The sequence below is a fragment of the Amblyomma americanum genome, chromosome 5 (assembly GCF_052857255.1).
Source record: "Amblyomma americanum isolate KBUSLIRL-KWMA chromosome 5, ASM5285725v1, whole genome shotgun sequence".
NCBI lineage: Eukaryota > Metazoa > Arthropoda > Arachnida > Ixodida > Ixodidae > Amblyomma > Amblyomma americanum.
The window spans coordinates 66,165,920-66,189,019 of NC_135501.1; the positions used below are offsets into that span (position 1 = coordinate 66,165,920).

General features: G+C 49.1%; 1 protein-coding gene across 1 annotated transcript in view; it reads left to right on the forward strand.

Moving 5' to 3' along the window:
* Positions 1–22,817, forward strand: part of LOC144134756 (phospholipid-transporting ATPase ABCA3-like) — a 39,232-nt gene extending 16,415 nt beyond the window's left edge. The window contains exons 6-8 of the mRNA XM_077667586.1: positions 12,799–13,358; positions 20,114–20,336; positions 21,958–22,817. Coding sequence (XP_077523712.1) covers positions 12,799–13,358; positions 20,114–20,336; positions 21,958–22,164 — 990 coding nt within the window. The 3' untranslated portion in view covers positions 22,165–22,817. The remainder of the gene's footprint in view (positions 1–12,798; positions 13,359–20,113; positions 20,337–21,957) is intronic.
* The last annotated feature ends 283 nt before the right edge of the window (positions 22,818–23,100 follow it).

Below are 23,100 nucleotides of genomic sequence, written 5' to 3' on the forward strand. Positions count from 1 at the left end.
CAGAGAAGAATTTGTAATTTAACCAATTAGCCGGACTCTGGTTGCAGGACAGCCTCTTCCAGGCCGCTTTTCTGCGACGATAGGCCTTCTCACATTCTTCTGTCCACCAAGGAGACGGCTGTTTAGTAGAGGCTGCTGCGGGCACAGCGAATATTGAGTGGTCTATTGCATTTTGCAAAAATGAAACCGTCTGCTGAGCTCTGTCATCCCGGCTTGTATTAACTATAGAGGCAAGTGAGGCGGACATCAGATTTTTATAAATTTTGTGGTTGACAAATGTATGGATTACACAACTAGCTTTAAGAGGAGATAACCGGATAGTGAAAGTTATAGGAAAGTGATCACTAGACGTACCCGAATCCTCTGTCGACCAATCAGTCACATCTAGCCTACCTGATGATAATGGTAAGTCAATGGCTGAGCGAGCAACCCCTCGCATAAAGGTTATTTCTCTAGAATTGCAGCAGCGTACAGCATTTGCAGACAGCCACGACCAGAGAAGCTGGCCGCAGGAATCAGTACGACTTCCCCAGTCACTATGGTGAGAATTAAAATCTCCTGTGATGACTGCACTGTTTGTGCCAGTCACCAAGCTGTCTAAACAGTCTGTCCTGTGTACACCTAAAGGAAAATAGACATTAGCAATTGTAATATCAGCACAATGCGGAAATGAAATTTTGATCGCTAAAAGCTCACAGTCAGGGAGAACAATTTTCTTAGAGATAGATAGATGCCTGATGACATAAATTTTAGATAGCATGGTTACCAAGCCACCTCCCCTGCCAACATTTCGATCTGACCGGAAAACTCGAAAGTTTCTCATTGAAAATGATTTATACGGTGATAACCACGTTTCTTGTAAAAGTACAATATCAGGCTTATGCCTGTGAATAAGTATGTCTAGATCTGGAAGAGAAGACAAGACGGAACGGCAATTCCATTGTAACACTTTGATACCTGCCATGATTATTGACCAATTGAAGAGGCCGAAACCGCCTCTTTAAGGATATCAACATGGGGATGAAGTTTGGGTGGTCCCTTTTTAGCTTTCATCTGTGGGGAACTAGAATTAGATGGTGATGAGGAAGCACGGCGCTTCTGCGTAGGGCATGACATTTCGACATCTGTTGTGCAGATGTCACTGCGACATTCACTGCTAGGAACAGAGATGTTAGGTGGGACCTGGGGAGCATCAGAAGGTGATGTAGAGCGGCTAGCACTAGCTGCAGAAGCTGAAACAGATGTAGACGTTGCTGCCAGGACGGGTGTTGATGGTGACGCAGACTGAACTGCAACAAACTGAACCAACGCCTCAGAGAAAGTGTTTAGCATTCGCTCAACCACATTATTAAGAGCTTTTTCGACTGTGGTCACAATTGAGGCAGTCAAGTTGGACTCAATGTCCCCAACAGAAGCGCGCACACGACTAGCATATGAATCTTTTTTCCTGTTAAGAACAGCGTAAGCATCGGCTCTTGAGCACCGCTTCTCTTTGATAATGTCCAACAAGCTACGCTCTTCACTACGTTTTGCGCAGTTGGCATCATCAGCTGAGTGACTGTTGCTGCAGAGGCAACAATGAGGCTGCTCTGAGGTACAGTGATCAGCAGAATGACCTTTTCGACATAAACGGCAGCGGGTCTCCGACTTGCATGCTTTGCCACTATGTCCGAACCGCCAACAGTTGGTGCATTGAAGAGGGCGGGGTTCTAGAGGGTCCACACGGTATACAATCGGCCAGATTTTTAGTTCAGCAGGGCAGGTAGAGCCAGCAAAAGTTGTTATTACAGACTCAGTAGCAACACGCGAGCCGTTTACCTCTCTAATGCAGCGGTAGACTGAAAGGACCCCAACGCCTGCATCCTGAAATTCCTGTAGAATTTCTTGCGGGGATGATGCTGGGTCGACACCTCTTACGATACCCTTGACACATGCAAGCTGTTCGGGAATGAATGCTTTCACCGGCAGCGAGCTGAAATTTTTGCACTTAAGCAAGTCTGCAACACAAGCGATGTCCGAGGACTTGCACACAATTCCTCGACGGCCAAATGGACGCACCTCAGAGATCTGCAGGTATTGGGCAGTCAATGATCTTAGCTCCTGTTGAATTAGTTTGGGGGTTTTCATTTTGATCACACCCTCACCGATTGGGACGATAGCCACGGGAACCGCATCAATGCCATTTTTGTGAAAGGACTCAAGTGGCAGGCTTTGGGCTGGCAAGCTGGCAAACCAAGCTGCCGACCCTCCACCTGGGGAGGTCAACGACATCTCTCAGCAAAACGCACTCTCAGGTTCACATGAACTGCGTCTTAAACTACGCCTTGACCAAAACCCCCCACGTAGAACGGGCTCACCAAGGATGAACAAGCCGGAACCACCAGAAGATGCAGAAAACAGCAGCGGCCAGCAAGAACACGTCAGCACGCCAGCACTCTCGCGCTTCTTCTTCTTCTTCTTCTTCTCCTCAAGTAATGTGGCATATACCCACGTGGGGGGGATTGGCCAAGGTATAGAGTAGAATGCCAATGAAGCATTTGCGCGGGGAAGGAAACGTCAGAAGACTGAATCAAGATAAAAAAATTGGAAAAATAAAATGAATTCAAGAGGTATGAGTCATCCGGAATAGAATCAATCTGGCCTTTTTTGGACATGCGAAAGAATTTTGTATATAGCTAACAAGATAATCGATTAGTTGCACTTATGTAATCGTGAAGGTAGCCGCATACACTGCTTAACGGGAATCCCTTGGCGCTCGCACCGAACGATAGAAGAACTGTAAGAGACAGAGGCAGTCCTAGTCTCGAAAGAGGAACCTCCAGATATTGCTTTCTCTGAACCGCGAACCGCCGGCAAGAGAGGAGAAAATGATCGATTGATTCAACTTGCCCACATGATACACAAAGGTTTGTCGCAGCAACCCGCACCTGCATAAGTACAAGTTTAAGTGAGGGATTCTACATCGCAGGAGCGTCATGGACAGTTCACAAAGCCTTGACTTTCACCACCGGATATTCTATGGGTACTTTAGGTGTTGAAAGTCCACGGTATTGAGCAACGGATCACTCAAACTGACTGAAATATGTTGGAACCGCTGGAAACGTGAAACTGCTAACAGAATGAGGTGAGGGACGGGATATATTATAGGTGCGCTGAGAGCTGACCTTGCCAATAAATCAGCCACCTCGTTAAAATAGACGCCTGAATGCCCAGGTACCCAGACCAAACGGATCTCGCGCACTGTGCTCGGAACAAAAAACCTAAGTGAACGAGTCAAGAAAGATTTTTCCGAATTTTGGAGAGAGACAATAACTTAAAGGCAGTCTGTAAGAATAAGAACCCGTGCGACATGTCTGGGAATTTTGAGAAGAGCCAAACCAATGGCCAAAAACTCTGCGAAGAATATAGGAGTATAATCAGGGATACGAACGGAGTAGCTCCAAGCTAGATCCTGCGAATATATGCCAATCGCCGCCTTCTCACAGCTGCCGGAGGCATGAGTGGAGAGAACAGTATGATGTGGAAAATTCTGTAGGTGTTCAGAAAGAAGACCATTTAGGGTATGTGCGGGCATATGCTTCGCATGCGACGGGAAAATAAAGTCGTAATAGAAGACGAGATGAGCCTGCGTGTCAGCAACTCGTTGCAAGGAGATCAGATCAACCTGAAGCGGAGCTAACAGATCCTGCGTGAACCTAACTTGCGGAAGCTGATAACGTGGCCAGTGATTAGTCAAAAAAAGGTGTGGTTGGGATACACATTGCACATCATCGTCTTCATCAACTTCCATCTGTGCACACGTCATGAAAGGAAAGAAAAGCGCTTTCAATCGCACTTCCAGGTTCGTGGCGTTTGGTGCCCACCTTCAATAACCTGCTTTCGCACAGCATGTCACGGCTAGCAATGCAAAACCGCCAGCAATTTTTTTCATACAAGCTGCAGCGTCAGCGAGGCTACTGCAGGAGTGGGGTAAAATGCCGCGGCATGCAGTTAAGAATGTTTTGTCGAGGGGTATGCAAGTGCGTTTGGCTGCACCATTTTCGGCCCCGCAGAGGTTAGTTAGCAAACGATACCGCATGTCAGCTCTAGTCTCCCTCTTGGACAAAATTAATTTGCTGCCCCTTTCAAAGCCACGAGCCGCACAGCCGATGCGCAGGAATAGCCGTTTTTGACTATCATCGTTTACATAGTCACCCTTTCCACCAAGTAACCCTCCAAGGCGGCTGAATGCCTATGGCGTTTCGCTTCTGCACAGAAGTTAGTCGGGTTCAAACCCCTGCCGCGGCAGCCGCATTTAGATTGAGGTGAAATAAAAAAACGCCCGTGTGCTGCGCAATGTCAGTGCAGTTTAAAGCGCACTAGGCTGTCGAAATTATTCCGGAGCCCTCTTTTACGCCCTTCGATATCGCCAAAGCCCAGTTTTGGCACACTAAACCACAAATGATACATCGTATCACTTCCACTTGACCTGGAGCAGATTCATCCTCCATATGATTACATGGGGAATTTTAAGCAGGTAAACCAAAGGTACTGTGCACCTGTCAAACATTCGGGTTTTTGAATAAACACAAATATATATATATATATATATATATATATATATATATATATATATATATATATATATATATATATATATATATATATATATATATATATATATATATATATATATATATATATAGTCACAAATGGGCTGCAGAATCAAGAGGCTAGGCACAGGCCGCAAGAAATCAAGCAGTGTCCAGCTGAAAAAAGCACGCGCGACTCACTTCTTTGTCCTCAAGGCGCCGCCCGGGGACACCTGGCGGCATTATTCCCCCTCCCCAACCAAAAAAAAGGAAGCAAATACGTGGGCGCACTTGGAGCGAACGAGGTGTCCGTGACTGCGTAAAGTACGGCTTCATACGCAGTACGTGCACGACCTCAGGCTGCGGTCGACGGCGCGAACTGGGCAGAGTGCCATCGGGGAAGACTTCATACGTCACATCCGTGATGCGGCGCAGCACTGTGTAGGGTCCAAAGTAGCGGCTCAGAAGCTTCTCCGACAGGCCGGGGCGACGTACCGGGGTCCATACCCACACTTTGTCGTCGGGGTGGTACTCGACGTGGCGATGTCGTTGGTTGTAGCGTTCTGCATCCGTTGCCTGCTGCCGGCGGATGTGCATACGGGCCAGTTGGCGGGCTTCCTCTGCGTGCCGGGTAAATTCCTCGGCGTCTGGCGTGAGCGCCTGGTCGTCAGGGGGGCACGGAAGCATGGCGTCGAGCATCGATTGGACATCACGGCTGTAGACGAGGCGAAACGGCGTAAATCGAGTCGTTTCCTGAATCGCCGTGTTGTAGGCAAACGTCACATATGGGAGAATCTCGTCCCAAGTCTTGTGCTGTACGTCGACGTACATTGCGAGCATGTCTGCTAAGGTTTTGTTGAGGCGCTCCGTGAGCTCGTTTGACTGCGGGTGGTATGCAGTAGTCTTGCGGTGGTTCGTGTGACTCAGCTGGAGCACCTCGTGCAAGAGCTGCGCTGTAAAGGCGGTGCCCCTATCGGTGATGACGGAGGACGGGGCACCATGTCGTAAAACAATGTGGTGTATGAATAAGCGCGCGATTTCAGAGGATGTACTTCGCGGCACCGCCTGGGTTTCCGCATAGCGCGTCAAATAATCAGTCGCAACTATAATACACTTATTGCCAGAAGACGACACAGGGAATGGGTCCAGAAGATCAATGCCGACTTGGTCAAAAGGTGTGCGACGTGGCGCAATTGGAGCAAACCTGCGGGCTTGAGCGGTGGCGACTTACGACGCTGGCACTCACGGCAACCTCTGACGTAGCGGTGGATGGTCTTTGCAAGTTTAGGCCAATAATAGCCCTGACGCACTCGAGCGAGCGTGCGTGCAAATCCCAAATGGCCAGAGGTGGGCTCATCATGACACGCCGAAAGGATGTCGTCGCGGAGGTCTGATGGCACGACTAGGAGGTAGGGCCGGTCACCATTGCTGGAGTTTTTCTTGAACAGTACGCCATTGCTAATGCAAAAAGAGGACAAGTGGCGGGAAAAGTGTCGAGGTACGTTGGAAGCATGGCCCTCCAGGTGATCCATGACAGACAGCAGGTCAGCGTCAGCACGCTGCTTTGCCACTAAGTCCGAACTGCTGATCACACCTAGGAAACGACTGTCATCCTCTGCGCTGTCATCAGCTTGCTCGACAGGTGCGCGTGAGAGCGTGTCGGCGTCTTCGTGTTTACGTCCGGACTTATAGGCAATTGTGTAATCAAATTCTTGAAGGCGAAGGCTCCAGCGTGCTAGACGGCCTGATGGGTCCCGGAGATTGGTAAGCCAGCACAAGGAATGGTGGTCTGTCACCACTTTAAAATGACGGCCATAGATATAAGGCCGAAATTTCGTCGTGGCCCAGACGACAGCGAGGCACTCATTTTCCGAGGTGGAGTAGTTGATTTCGGTGCGCGAGAGTGTACGACTCGCATACGCGATCACACGTTCCACGCCTTCTTGATGTTGAACGAGGACGGCACCAAGCCCGATGTTGCTAGCGTCGGTGTGTATCTCGGTAGCAGCCTCCTCAACGAAGTGAGCCAGCACAGGGGTAGTGTGCAGCCGTTGCGCAGCTCTGTGAAAGCAGCCTGTTGCTCGGCAGTCCAGACGAATGGTGTATCGTCACGTGTTAAACGGGTGAGGGGTTCAGCGATCTTGGAGAAGTAGGCGATAAAACGACGGTAGTAGGCGCACAAACCCAAGAAGCGCTTGAGCGTTTTCTTTGTAGTAGGACGGGAAAACTTGGCTACGGCGGCAGTTTCCTCGGGATCGGGTCGTATGCCATCGGCGCTCACAACATGGCCGAGATACTTGAGCTCTTTGTAGCCAAAGTGGCATTTCTAGGGTTTAAGTGTCAAGTTGGCCAACCGCAGGGCATCCAACACGGTCCGCAGGCGTTCAAGGTGTTGGTCGAAGGTTTCTGAGAACACCACCACGTCATCTAGGTAAACTAAACAGGTTTGCCATTTGAGGCCAGCCAGAACAGTATCCATCATGCGCTGAAACGTCGCTGGCGCAGAGCAAAGGCCGAAGGGCAACACCTTAAATTCATATAGGCCATCGGGTGTGATGAAGGCCGTTTTTTCGCGGTCACGTTCATCAACCTCTATCTGCCAATATCCGGTCTTTAGGTCGATCGACGAAAAATACTTGGCGCGGCGAAGTCTGTCGAGCGAGTCGTCGATGCGGGGCAGCGGATAGACGTCCTTTTTCGTTATGGCGTTCAGCTTACGGTAATCCACGCAAAAGCGCAGGGTCCCATCCTTCTTAACAAGCACGACGGGCGACGACCACGGGCTCTTAGAGGGCTGAATAATGCTGTCTGTAAGCATCTCCTTCACCTGCGTTTGGATAGTGTCGCGTTCCTTCGGGGAAATGCGGTACGGCTGCTGTCGTATGGGGTGAGCGTCATCGGAAGTGATGGTCCGATGCTTCGTGATCGTCGTTTGCCGCACTTTCGAGGAGGATGCGAAGCAGGTTTTGTACTGGAGCAGTAGGGCGCGGAGGTCAAATGTTGAGTCGCTGAGAGTCCGGAGCTAATATCGATGCGATCCAGGGACGTGTCTGGACGGTCCATGGCCCCGGACGCAAAGCACTTAGTAACATCGGCCAATTGGTCGGCCCAGGCGATGGCAGTAGCTCGGAAAAGGTGACGAGGCTCGCTCGTAAAATTAGTAATAAGGAGTTCCGACCGACCGTCACTCAGGTGGACGACACTTCGGGCCGCGCAAATGCCATGTGTCAGCAGCAAGGAAAGGTTGCCTTCGGCGACTGCAGGTCTATCACGTAGCCCATCATCGCATTCGACGCTTGAAAAAACACTGGAGCGTGGCGGGATCAAGACACTTTCAGTGGAAATACGAAGGCCGGAGCTGCGTTGCCACACGTCGGAGGTGTCGTCGGCTTCCGCTGTAGAAAACGTAACGGTCCTGTGCCTCAGGTCAATAACAGCACCATATTCTCACGGAGAAAATCTACGCCCAAAATCAGGTCACGAGAACAGTCGCGGAGCACCAGGCAGCTAACTACGAACGTCGAGTCGCTGATCTGGACCCTAGCCGTGCACTGTCCAAGCGGAGTAATGATATGGCCCCCCACCTTCCGGATCTGCACGCCAGAACAAGGGGTTGTAACTTTCTTTAGAAGCGCTGCCAATTTGCCACTGATAATTGAAAACTCCGCTCCTATCTCCACCAACGCGCTAATGCTGTGACCATCGAGAAGCACGGGTATGTCGAGGGAGAACCGGTCCTTTAGTTCAGCTGCTGTCGTCGACATCGTCAAAGCTCTGTCATCGGATATCTGCGTCGTCTGGATCGTCAGGGGGTCTTTACAGCGTCGATATCCAGCGACCACGCCCCCGGAGGTCGCTGTCCTCAGTTTTTCCGGCGAGGGCTGGGCGAGCGGTCCGCCGTCGCTCGCGAGGAGTTCTGCACATTCGGTGAAAACGATGGACGGCGAGGTGACGGTGATCGGGACTGACGGCGCGCCATGGACCACTGAGGTTGATGGGTCAGGTACTCTTCAATCTCATGGGGCCGTTGGCCAAACCGGGGCCTGGGCGCATCGGAGGGAAAACCCTGCAGGCCAAGCTCTCGATATGGGCACCGGCGGAACAGGTGAGCGGGCTCCCCACAGTGGAAGCACAAACGCCGGCGGTCAGGGCCACGCCAGACGTCCGCTCTGCGCAGAGATTCTCGATCACTCGGGATGCGCTGCTGCCCTGGCTGCACGGAGTGTAGCAGGACGTCGTGATGGTTGGGAAAAACTGCCGCTGAATTCGGGACAGGGCGTCGCAGCGCGTCAGCGTAGGTCGGGCGGCAGTAGTCTGTCTGGTTGGGTGGTGGAAATGCCGGTCGATTTGGGGTGGGGCGTCGCAGAGCTTCAGCATATGTCGGGCGGCAGTAGTCTGTCTGGGTAGGCTGTGGTTCGGCGTGTAGTAACGGAGGCCTGATAGCTTGCTGCACCTCTTCGCGGATAACGCTCATAAGGGAGCTGGCCGCTGGCTGCGACGTACCACAAATCTTCTCTAGATCCTCACGAACAACAGCGCAGACCATGTCGCGTCGATTTGGGGTGGGGCGTCGCAGAGCTTCAGCATATGTCGGGCGGCAGTAGTCTGTTTGGGTAGGCTGTGGTTCGGCGTGTAGTAACGGAGGCCTGATAGCTTGCTGCACCTCTTCGCGGATAACGCTCATAAGGGAGCTGGCCGCTGGCTGCGACGTACCACAAATCTTCTCTAGCTCCTCACGAACAACAGCGCAGACCATGTCGCGGAGACAGTCGTTATTGCTGTTGAAAACCGGGAGGGACTCCGTAACAGAAGCAGCAAGGACTGGCCGGTCGTACGCGGTGGAACGCTGCCGGAGGACCTGCTCCATTGTGACTGCCTCCGCTAGAAATTCGGCAACAGTGCTGGGGGGCTGCGCACGAGGCCAGCGAAAAGCTGTTCTTTAACACCACGCATTAGGTGGCGCAGCTTTTTTGGCGTCTGACATAGCTGGGTCAGCCCGTCGGAAGAGCCGCCGTCATGTCTTCGACGTACATGGTAACAGTTTCGTTGGGCATTTGCATACGGGACTGCAAGGCTCGTTAAGCTCGCTCCCGACGATCAGCGCTGACATACGCGGCGAGCAGTTGACGTCGGAACACAGGCCATGATGAAATAGTGTCCTTACGGCTTTCGTACCACGTACGAGCACCGTCCTCCAGACCGAAGAAAACGTTCCTCAGCTTGGCGGCGTCATCCCATTGGTTAAACGCGGCGACACGTTCAAACTGGAGGAGCCAATCTTCCACGTCCTCCAGTTGAGTCCCGTGAAAGGACTGTGGTAGCCGTGGGTTCTGGAGGGTGTAGTACGCGATGCCTTGTATGACCGGTTGAGGAGTAGGCGCCGAGGGAGAGTCGAATGGCCTGAGCACAGGAGGCAGTCGGCCAGGCGGCGAGGTTGTCTCCAATAGCCCATGCTCAGGGGGCAGTCCAAGATTTCTGCTGCTGACCCGGTGCACTGGGGTGTCGACAGGGAGAGGTCTGGGGTCCTCGGTGTTCGGAGGAGTGTGCGACATATTCCAGAGCGATTTACCCAGCACCTCCACTACAAAATGTCGCAAATGGCTGCAGAATTAAGAGACTAGGCACAGGCCGCAAGAAATCAAGCAGTGTCCAGCTGCAAAAAGCACGCGCGACTCACTTCTTCGTCCTCAAGGCGCCGCCCGGGGACACCTGGCGGCATTATATATATATATATATATATATATATATATATATATATATATATATATATATATATATATATATATATATATATATCTTTCTGGGATGCAGGAAATGTGCTTTTCACAGAAGAGCTTTTCTTGGCAGCTAAATTACAAATATCGGCCACCGAACAGTTTACAGTACGCTTAGTTCTTGGGGCTCATCAGTATACTCCGTCAAGATTTGTGTACATGACGATTAGGTTGTCATAGGCGAACAGGCAGCATCGATCAGAATAACGCACGCCATGTTTGCCCAGAAGCCAACCTGAGCCTCTCTTGCAACTCTGCGATACTGTAGCCTTTGATCGAGCCGTAGCTCTGGTCCTCGTGTACCACACAGCATGATGATAAAAGTAACGTCCTCGGATGTTCAAAACTATCCTCATATCAATGTTGCTGTGCGATTAAGAGCCCACCCCAGAAGCGGCACCAACCCATCTATTCCCCTTCACCCCTGGATGAAACAGTGAGTGGGAAACGACTAGCAGATGATTTCAATAATTATTTTGTGTCTCAGGCAGACGTGAGCTACAATTTTATGAATATGAAGTGTCTTGACTCGCGGTTTTTTGCAGTGCTTTCTTGTCTCCAACTGATGCGAACGAAATCAAAAATTGTCTCTAGCTTGGCGTAACAGCAAGTCGTGTGACATTGATGACCTCAAAATTTCACCAATCAAATATGTCGGCGATGTAATTAATCCTGCGTTAGAATTTATTTTCAATAGTTGTATTGAACACGCAGTGTTCTCAAAGAAAATGCAGTTTGCCAAGGTCGCAGTTATTCACAAAGGTGGAGACAAAAACAGTATGTCCAATTATCGTCCAATATCTATTCTATTTGTTTTTTCAAAGTGCATTTAAAAGATTTTGTTCAAACAGATATCAAGTTTTTGTGACAAATATGACATAATAACGACCAGTCAGCATGGGTTTAGGAAGAACCTTTCGACGGAAACCGCGCTGCTGACACAAAAAGAGCTAATTCCAGAGTCCTTCGAGCAGAAACTTCTCACTCTTGGCATATTCATCGATTTTTCAAAAGCGTTTTACCGCGTTAACCCCAAAATAATGTTAACTAAGCTCGAGCATTACGGTTTCCGCGGACAGTTTCTTGACATAATTCAGTCTTACTTAAATTCTCGATCGCAACAAGTAAAAATAAACAATGATTTATCTGATATTAGACACATCGTTTCAGGTGTTCCGCAAGGTAGCATCTTGGGACCATTGCTGCTTCTTCTTTATGTTAATGACATCGTCTGTGTTAGTAATCTTCCAACCTTTGTGATTTACGCTAACGACACCACTTTATTCTTTAGAGCTGCACAGCTACCAGATCTCGAGAAACAAGCCACAAAATGTTTATATTCACTCCAAGAATGGTCTCAAAATAATTTATTAAACATAAACGCTGCAAAAACGAAGGCCGTGCTTTTAAGGCCTCGTAACTAGTTGACAAATATGCCACCACTCTGTTTAAGGATCGGTAAGTCACTCATCGAAACGGTCCCTGCGGTAAAAAGTTTAGGTGTTATTTTTAACGAGCATTTGAGTTGGAATGATCACGTCGACATGGGGATGAACAAGCTGTCAAAGGCTGTCGGTATTTTGTGTCGACCGAGATATTTCATGCCGAAGAGTATCAAGGAAATGTTTTATAGTGCACTGTTTTCCTCTGTTGTAAATTATTGTTTTTTGGTGTGGGGTGCCACGCCTTTTCCAAATATTAACAGCTTGTTTTTTCTTCAAAAGAAAGCTGTTCAAAATATTATGAATGTTCTTCGACTAGGATACACCGAACCGATTCTCAATGAACTTCGAATCATCCGCTTGCCACAGCTGTACGAAGTTTTACTTCTACAGCGGTATAAAGCCAGTGTTAATCATAAAAAGTGCAATATGCTAAAGCTATCAGGATTACAATGCAAAGAGCCAAAGTACTCTACACGAGCGACACCCAAATGGTATGTGCCTAGGATGCGAACAAATTATGGTTATCAAATGTTGATCGAGCTACACTCTTCCACATAGATTAAATAAGGAGTCCGAATTATTGTACAGCTAATGCCAAATTTGTTATTTTTGTTCATCTTTGTTCATCTTTTTCTGGAAGTGCTATCATGTTCTGTGCCACTGCAATGCCTTTGTGGGGTGCGTCGGCCTCGTCAAGCCTTCCCAATGGCTTTTTGTCGGCACACCCAACATCGTCATGATGTTAAATAAACATGATTCTGATTCTGAACCCCACCCGGGACGACTGCGAGGTGACCCTGCTCGGCTGCTATGACCTGCAAGCCCAAAGGGCCTTGGTCGAGAGCGCTCGGACAGCGGCCGACGCCATTGAGGTCCCGTACTAGGGGCCCTACCTACATGCACTTCTCTTTTGAGAGCATAAATTTTTTAACCACCACCACCACCACTAGTATTTGTCGTCCGGTGAGCCGCTTTCTTGACGATATTCCTTGATGCGCGCGCTTGCAGAAGTTCCGCAAGCGCTTAGTCGTCAATGGCGTCTCGTTTGGCGTCGGCGAGGGCGAGGTGTTCGGCCTGCTGGGCGTGGCGGGCTCGGGAAAGAGCACGCTACTCCGCATGCTCGTCACCGAGCTGGTTCCGGATCGGGGCCGAGCCCTTATGCGCACCCCACGCGGCCCCGTCGCGCTCCGGGCGGGCCCCAAGGCGTGGCAGCCGGGGCTTGGCTACTGCGCACAGCAGGACGCCCTCATCGAGCAGCTGAGCGGCGCCGACACGCTGGCGCTGTTCGCACGCCTGCGTGGTGTCCCCGAGTCACGTGTGGCCCGCGTTGTGGTCGACTTCGCCAGGCTGGTGGGCATCGAGACGGTGCTGGGCGAGAAGGTCGAGTTCTACAGCGGCGGTATGCGCCGGCGACTGTCGGTGGCCATGGCGCTGGTGGGGCTGCCTCCACTGGTGCTGCTGGACGACCCGACAGCCGGCGTGGACGTCGTTGCGCGAAGGAAACTCTGGGACACGCTGCGCGGGCTCCAGGAGGTGGCGCGCACTTCGGTGATCATCTCCACGGGCAGGTGAGGCGGACTGCGCCGCATGGCCTTCGGGTCTTCAGTATGTTCTTCACCTGTCCATTGCCACTTAGATCAGTTAATCTCCACGCTGGTATGTCCTGCAAGGTCTTTAGTCGCAGACATGCACTGTGGAGGACAGAAGTGTCAAACACGCTCGAGCGACTGCCGAAACGCATCGCTGTTACTTGGCTGCTGTTCACTTAGCTCTCTCGAGTGTATTGGCACGTCCATGCATGCTTAGTGATAGCCGCCTGAGGTCGTTGCTGGAATAGTGTTGAAATCCTTCAGTTCAAAACGCGAAGCAACACTTGGGCAGCGGCGCACGGCTAATAAAATCCAAACAATGAAAGTTGCTGCTTTGAAGTGGTTTTATCCGAGGTCTTATTACAATACAAGATTTATTCTGCATAAGAATAGCGGCACTCACAAAGAGCCATGGTAGCTTCTGAATTCATTTGGAGGGCCGTTTTTCGCGTCAGGCCTACGAACATCCCGGCAGAGGTTTCTTGCCGATAACCATTAGGTGCCGTAAATTGACCTGCCGTTTGCTGTCGCGATCGCAGTTTCCGGCCACTAGCCCCGACAGTAATTTTAAATTAGGAAGCTATTCCGACAATGTACCCTTCAAAATTCTTAATGTGCAGATGATGTGTCTGTCCACATTTCGTCCACACTATGTGTAGCAGACCTCCCTTTTTGCATATTCTGCTAAAGATAAGAAAAAAAGTCACAGGAAGCTGACCGAATGGGAGATGGCTCGCGCGGGCGGGTGCCCGGATTAACTTGAGTAAAATTAAACATTTCCGCAGCCCTCATGTAAAGCCATCCTTCATACGCTCAGAGACATGCATTTGAGGGGAAGGAGTGCCCCCCCCCCTCCTTCTGCCCAAACGAAAAAGCCGCGCCGAATCCCAACATACTATTCTGCTATTAGAGCACTTGAATGGTGCTGTCAATCGATCATAGAAAGAACAACTCGAATATCGCTACCTGCGACGGGTCCTCGCAAAGTTTGAAGCTTCTTTGAAAATTGAAAATTGGTTGTTGCGGAATGGAAATGGCGCAGTATCGTATCTGTCTCACCTCTCGGCGGACACCTGAACCGCGCCAGGGAAGGTATAAAGGAGGGACTTTTACAAAACGGTTTTTGAAGAGAATAGCTTCACTACACTAGGTTAAGCAGTCGTCGCGTGGGCCGGAGATTGACCTTGAACGACCTTCAGCCCAACCCACGGCGCGGTTCGGGTGTTCACCGATATATGTGAGACAGTTACTGTGCCATTTCCTTTCCTCAAAACCAATTTTCAAAGCCAATGTTCAATTTTCTTCGAAAGCAAAGGTAAGGCGCATAACTGGCCCCTTGGGACAGTGGACACCTCAGTCGCGCTTCAACCTAAGTGGCGGAAGTGAAAGATGTGCGCTTCATCCGTTGTCATTGACAACGTTGTGGCAGACACGCGACGTCGGCGTTCATTGTGTTCATTAGCGTTAGCGTCGACAACGTTCTAAGGCGCATAACTGGCTCCTTGGGTCAGTGGACGCCTCAATCGCGCTTTGAGGCGCTTTGCGGTGGGGTGAGAGAAATGTGGGATGCATGCATTAGCGCTGAAAACGTTGTGGCAGACACACGGCACTGCAGCGTTCTCTGGGTGAGCAGCCTCTCGCGATCAACTATTTAACTGCCATCTGCCAGGGTGGGCACACTGCCTATCCAGTGTGCGGAACGCACTCAGCGTTACAGACGCCAAGCCGCGTCTACTTTCCCGATACACCGCAGCTTTCGCTCTCTATAGCGTGGTTCAGCAGTAGTTGAACCGCAGCTAATATTTTTTTTTCTCGAACCGTCTTTGAGACAGTCCTAAGATATACCTAGTTTCTTCAAGAAATGATACGATATCCTTCCTCCTCTCCGCCAGAGTAGATGAGCATGGAATAGGTGCCTCGCCTGCAGGAAGTCACGTTCTGTGGCACGTTCTGTGTGATATGGTGCATCAACTCCACGAACATCAAAAACCTCTTGCTGGCTGTCTGAACACAAAAAGGAAGACTGCACTGCTCTTAAGCAGTCCCTAAGCAGTGGTGCCATCCTCAGCAGTTGCGTCTAAACAACTCGTTGCTTAGTGTGTCCTACGTGAATAAGAATTACGTTGTTTGCAGGACGCATCTCTCTTTGCCATCAACATACAGCTGTCTTCATCCCATAGAAGCCAACTGTCACGCGAAGGCATTACGAAGCATGCAAAGTTGGCGCCGTGCGGGTAGCCAGTAAAGTGGTTTTCACTGGCGGTTCCAGCTGGAGACTTTGCAGCCTGCACAGTTGCTATATCGGGAAATAATTCCTGCTAAGCCATGCAGCTTCAAGGCGGCAGACGCAATTAGCGTGTAGCTGCTTTGGGACTGTGGAAGCCTGTTTCGGCGTCGTAACATCTGTATAAGGCTCTCTCCGGTTGTCAATTTTTTTGAATTATGAGATAATCAGCCCATTTTATTCTTAGAAGATCACTCAATTTTATTCTTTATCGACCCAAAAGTAACCACGTTAACGTTTGTTCTTGAGTATATAGCCTCCTGCACTTGAGCACGTTCGGTTGGTTTCAGTCCACATCGGCGACCAAGAAGCTGTGAAGGTATCTGGACGTTATGAATTCCGGTTATGGAACTCAGAGCATAGGAAAAAGAGGCAAGGTGCCACTGTGCTGCTGGCCCTAGAGAACGCCGCAGGCTTTTCCGTGATTTGCAGACTGAAAGTGCTCTGAGCAAGGCTGCGGCATACTTACAACTCATCTGAAAGCGTAAAGAAATTTTATCTGCACCTGGCAGGTCCTGTAAATAACAGCAAGCTTTGGATGGCGTTTAACTAGTTTTTGAGCACATGTGCACCAAGAACCGGAATACGCATTTATGAAACAGCTACTCGTGATGTGGGCATTCCTAATAGGACCCTCATAATGGTTGGCTGCTGTCTTACATTAGGAGAAAGTTCTTGGAGCCTGAAGAGATTGTACGTAATTGAAAAAGTTGTATTTAGTTTTTTTGTAACTGCAATGTTATTCGCTATTGTGCAGCATTCTTTGCGTTCTGTGCAAAAAGCCCTTCAAATATGTTACCAAGGAACATAGAACTTTAAAATGATGATTACGCCACGGGTGGCTGTAGTAGATCGTTTATGAGAACTCAGCATTTCTCAATCTCAAAGCCCTTCTTTTGTTGCTGCGCCGTAAGTGCAAACTGTATGTTCCCTTTCACGTACAAGCATAGCTTTAAACGAAAACATTCGACAGTAATTTGTTTGGTTATTTTGCAAGGAGATCTGAACATATGTGGCGGTCCTTTTACATCTTCATACAGGTATTCCTTGGTACACTACAATCTTTTCTGCCAAAACTCGTTTCAACCCGTATGCTTAAAGGGCTGCCTTCACCTCACTAGTTTGCATATTGTTCTCACGCTTCCCGGACTTTATGCTCTAGTGCGCTACATCTTAAAAAGTTGCTCTTACATCTAGAGCAGGCAGCTTTATGACAAATTTCCTCTTAACTTCGAAAAGACAGCGTTTTTGATTGTGGCCGTTAAATACAGACGGCTCCACCCACCGACACGAGGAGTGTTCTGATTGTAATTTGTTTCATGCAGTGAGCTTACTACTGAATTCAATACAAGAATATTTTTCAGCAACGAAGCGAGTTCGAAAGCAAAAATACCAGCAGTAGGAGCAAGCAACCGCTCCAACCGGTGCGGCAAAAGTGGCTCCTACATAATACTGTGGCGCCTTTCTCTCATAACGCAGGATGCTTTCTGTGACAACTTAGCCGACCTGAGCGCCACTCTAGCACCAGTAACTCAGTTTTCGGCGCACAGAGCCAGCCAAACCGGGGCTAGTTTATGTCGTTGCACACAGAGAACGCCACGAAACCATGTCATGGCGCACAGAACCGCTTCTTGTCTTTTTCTCATACAGGTCGTGCCCTATTCTTCTGGTAGGAGAATTCAACATACCTCGACAAATGAGTTTGAACCTAAACAAAAATTGTCGAAACTTAACATGTCGGAAAACTTAAGGGACGTCTAGGCAGGGCCCAGTCTGGCATTGGGTAGCACAATGGTCTTGTAGATATCGCTTAGCACAACTTGGCGTTTACCTAACGTTACCTAGACATCACGGCTCCCGCGATAACACGTCCGGTTTGACAACGTCACTTCCGTTTGGGTGAAGTATTATGCGACGTCACACTCGCTCAGTCTGCGCTGAGTCATGACCATGACTCTTGTGTGATATGTGGTCGCTTGCCATGATACACTCCGACACACTGACCATATACCGTGTGTTTCAGGCAATCCCGGCAATAATTTTTAAAAACTGGTGCGTTTCAAGCAGAGAGAAGCCTTATGCAGCATAGTAATACCAGTGTTGGCGCACTTCGAAACCAGACGAGTCATATGAACCAGTAAAGTGATTAACGAAATTCTAATAGTTGGCTTTTTAACTATTAGCGATAGGCACCTGATTGTTATGAACGACTTCTAGCAGGCCGTTAATAATCACTATATCAGCTTTTTTCAAAGTTTGAGATGGTTATTACCCTTGGGGCTGTGGCTCAACAAATTTTGGCTATTCCCCGAGCCATTCGAAAACCGCGCGCCTGTGTAGAGAGCAAAGCGACATCCAAATTTCGCCAATTTCTTGATCCGCAGCGGCAAGGGTAATCGATTTTTCGAAGTTTAAAAAACTGATCTGGTTGCATTTGACGGCCGGCTACAAGTTTCTACTTGCAATCAGTTGCCTATCGGTAATAGTTAAAAAGAAGATCGGGATTTTATTGTCACTATGTTCGCCTTTTTTTTGACACCCGCCAACACTGGTATTACTATGCCGCAAAAAACTTCTGCTTAAATCAAAAAGCCTAGGTTTAAAAATTATTCATGGGCTTCCCTGAAGCACCTGGTATAGGCTGGGTACCCATGTGTGACACCGGACGCCACCAAACCAGTCGATGAGCTCATCATGCTATATTATAAAATTCATCCATTTTCACACCGTAGCTAACGTTGAAAATTTCGCGTTAGTCTTGCAATCGTCCTCTCTTGTAATAGTGCTTTCAGTGGTGCCAATCTTATTGACCCACATTAAAAATAGCGCAACAGCACACATGGACAAGAAAGAACACATAGGATCGCTAACTTTCAACACTTTATATTTTGACCCACAAAAATATGCACGAAGTGGCCATAAATTGCGCAGGCACGAGAGACGAACATTTTAGTGATTTCTTAGATGATATAATTCTTTTTGAAGTAGCCCGACAGATTATTTAGTGATTCACGTGGAACATAAGGTATCTGATTTATGCCTCCACGATTTCGCGAGTCAGTTTGCAAGCATTCATAATGGTGACACTTCATGCGTCATAGGTTCGCACTTTCGCACTTAGATTTGCATTCCTTGATGTGCAGATCAAGAAAACAACCTTTCTTTTCTTTGACATTGTAAAGATGTTCGCTCAACGAACTTGGTTTCATGTTTATGGTTTAGGGGGGTTTAACATCCTAAAGCGATTCAGACTATGAGAGACGCCGTAGTGAAGGGCTCCGGAAATTTCGACCACCTGGGGTTCTTTAAGTGCACTGGCATTACACAGTACACGGTTCTAGAATTTCGCTTCCATCGAAATTCGGCCGCCACGGCCGGGATCGAACCCGCGTCTTTCGGGTCAGCAGCCGAGCACCATAACCAGCTACCGCGGCGTCTGGTTTAATTTTTCGTCGTACACCCACCATTTTTTCTTTGCAAGCCCTGGTCTTGTCAATTCGCAAAGTTGCTGCACTTTTTATGGGGCCGAAAAAACTAATTTGACTCCATCCTAGGTTACAGGAGCGAAAAACAGACACAACACAAGGCAGAAAGACGGGACGGAGCGCCTCCCGTCCCGTCTTTTTGCCTTGTGCTGTGTCTGTTTTTCGCGCCTGTAACCAAAGATGTATAGTTACCAACTTGTCCAGCAAGACGCTCTTTTAAACTCCTTTGACACTCGTCCGTTGTCCGACCTTCTTCAAGCAATGAGACCAGCCTTGATTGTACGGAATTTCAGCTCAATTCTTATTTGCTGAAAGAGGAGGTAAGACAGGTTGAGGGGAACAGATTTGCTTTAGAAGGGGTGTATAGCAACTTAATGTATATTTACCGCCTCACGGTTCACGATAAACTGTTGGAACTGTTCTTCCTTGTCCCTGTGTGCTGTTGCGCTATTTTGTATGTCATTTCCTACCAACAAGCCCATACTGGCGCCTTATTGTCGGATATTTTAATGAGTCTGGTGACGTCACCTATAACGATTTTGCAATTCCCTGAAGGGCGTGCTGGCACAGATAGTTTTTCCTATAGACGCCATTCATTTGGCTCGATATTTTCATGAGTCCTAGCTAATTATATCGACCACCAATTAAGCTACTGCTTCGAAGGCATCGTAAGGCAAATGGCGGTTGCTATACTTTCAGATCACAGGAGTGCCGCTCACGCGACTACTGGTAATAAAATTTTAGTATGATCAATTTTGAGCGTTCTCCAAATTTCACCGCTACATGCCCAGCGATATTCTGGAAAATGGTCAGACGGTCCAGCTTGTGGTACAGCTTTCTCTAGCACATGCAGTCATAATCAGGATTGTGTTTAGTTTTTTTTTTAAGACTGGCGCAACGGCGCGGCCTGAGCAAACAAAAGCAGCAGCAGCGCCCCCCCCCCCCCCCTCCCCCCCAATGCGCAGCATGGACGAAGTGGAGAACGTGTGCGACCGCGTGGCCATCATGATCCGAGGCGAGTTCCAGTGCCTGGGCTCTCTTGAACGCCTCAAGGACAGGTTCGCGCAGGGCTTCACGGTAGTGGTGAACACCCACGACGATTACAAGGAGGACTACGAGTACCGCGCCAAGGTGATCCGGGCCATCGCGGACAACTTCCCCAACAGCAAGCTGGAGCAGTCGTACGAGGTGCGCTTTCATACGCGGCTAATATGCCCACTGCTGAAGGGACAGTTGTGAAAAGTAATGAAAAAACTCGGCTTCCTTGATTTCGACGCAAATGCTCGTTTGCACTTTCCAAGGCCAGCCTTTTCGATAAAAACGAGATCGCGTTCCCAAAGTGAAGTGTCAACAAAGTGGTTCGTAAAGTTCCTTTACTTCCCAGTCGGAAAAGACAAAATAAAATTTTTGGTAGTCACAATAAAGTCTTGTAGTGTTATTGGCCATAAACTTGTCGCCATAAGTTGGTAAAAAAAAAGGCCACAAGTGGGCTTTTACTGCATGAGGCGGATGGAGGGCTGCTTGACGGCAGAACGAATCACTGGCCCGTCAACGCAATGGTTTGCTTCATGACCTTTTGCCAAGCATCTCACCCCAGAAAAACCGAGCACCAGGCCGAGGAAATCTTGTAGCTGTTAGGACACGGTGGTTACCCGGTGGCAAAGGGGATCGAACCCAGTAGCTCTCGAATGCGACGAGCATTTTTGGCACGCCTCTGCTGTGCAGACATCGTAGTGTAGCACGACTGGGCTGTTGCTTCGAACATGCCTCAGTGAAAACGGGTACAGTTTCACATCCTGCAAAGCATTAGACGGTGCACCTGGAGCAGGAAAGGTACAGATACCCATGCGCAAAATAAGAGAAAAAGTACTATGAGAAGGGTTTGGTTTTCAAGCCCCGAAGCAACTCAAAATAGCTGTTAGGTATGCTGCGAACTGCTTGGTCCTCATCATTGGATGCGTGTGAATGAACTGCTATCTGGGAAGCCTCATGGGCACCATTTCCGTTCAACGTGCTCTAATTGAGGCCATTGACGCTCAGACGTAGTTATTACTGCGAGCAGCCACTTCGATTAGCACACAAAGTTTCGGCACTGGCTTCTTAAGTACAGAAAAGGAATTATATGTAAGCAGAGACCACGCGCACAGGTGGAGTCAAGAAGCAGAGGAGTAAACTTACACACGGTTCCCAACAAGCTCTTGTCACTGCTGACCGAGCAGTAAAGCGGTATGCAATAAAGAGGTGATCGATTTGTGACCGAAACCGTCGAGTACGATTGAGACAGCGATTCCCATGCCCACCACCCAGGGTGATGTACACACTCCCTAGTTTTCCTGAAGGGACTTCAATGTTCGTAGCACATTTTTTTTAAAACATGACGGGGAATTTTCATAAGATTAGTCACGAGTATTGGAGTTGTAAACGTTGGTAGTCCTACGCCGCACAAATTAAAAAAATAAACGGGGTCCTTCCTCTTCTGTCCTCAACAGACTCCCCTCTTCCTCTTTTAGAAATTTAGACTCCGCCATAATTTCCATTCATAGGGAAACCCCTGAGCTAAGACAACGTATCGTTAATAAATCGCCGGTGTTTCAACCTCATTTTGGCTTTAATCAAGCTTATGAAAGTACACAGGTCCCTGGCCGCTTCTAATACCAGCCGCTCGGTATCGGCGTTTAGCTCCCTCGAGCACAACCGCCGATTAGAACACAGTTTGAATTTCGAAGGCGCATCTCACTCGCTGCTTAATAGTCTTTGCCGAGCACCGAATTAGGTCCGAGTAACCCCGAGCACACGATGCGTTCCGCAGGGCTACCTGGAGTACCACGTGGAAAACACGGGCCTCTCCTGGAGCGAGATGTTTGCACAGGCAGAGACGCTCAAGCGCAAGCTCAACCTGCTCGACTTCCTCATCAGCAACACCACGCTGGACCACGTGTACGCGGCGCTGGCCACGCTGCAACGTGGGCGGCCCAAGAGAGAACAGGAGGGCGCCGACGAAAAAGAGGACGAATAGGCGCTGCTCGCCGACGCCATCTGTCGTGGGGCGCGTCGTCAGTTTGTGCGCGTGTGTGCGCGTGTTGTTTTTATTTCGCCCAAGTGAGAACGATCGAATTAGCAGGAACTTTGGGCACAGGCGGCATCGTCATTTGTTTTGTCGTCTACAGTTGTGGTCACTTCGCATTTGTAGACTGGCCTAAACGGCATCATGTTGGTGGTTTCCTCCATGTCTGTATTATACCCGAACGTGATGTAAGGCAAGATTTCTACATACGTTTTAATCTCTACGTATATGTAAGCATTTCGGCAAGTGTCTTATTCGTGGTAAGGTGCCAAGCGGCAATGGTTTGTGCCATTGAGAGCAAGACTGCCGCGCCAACTCAGGGAGAATGCAGTCCCTAAGTTTGTGAGCAGAACTTCTGGCTCTCCGTGCTCAGGGCGATTTCAAAAGCGAAGAAATGGGCGACTTCGATGGTGGGACACTTTCATGGACTGCTGTTCATTGGCAGCTAATGTATACATAGAGTGCAAAAGATATCTTGTATTGAGTTCGTCACTTGTGTGAATATTCCTGTCATTTAATTCCGTTGAATTATTGCACTCAGCCAAAGGCAATCGCTCAGTACTGCTGCTGATTTTCTCGTTCTTGAAGTAATGACCCTTGTGACGACCCCCCCATAATGCGCAGGTCCACACGGGACGGAGAGGCAAAGAGACACCGTATGGCTCAGTTTAAACAAACAGATATATCAATAATTATACATGATTATGATTCAGAGGCTGGGGCGTCCGACCTTACGTGTCGACGACTTCATGGGGACGATGGAGGGGCTCCGGAGTTGAGCTCGAACGGTTGCTGGCAGAAGCTGCACGCCGTCGGGCTTCGGCGCTGAAGGCCCCCTTGGCGAACGATGTGTCCTGAGCGTTGCCTCTTCCGTACTCCTTGTCGATT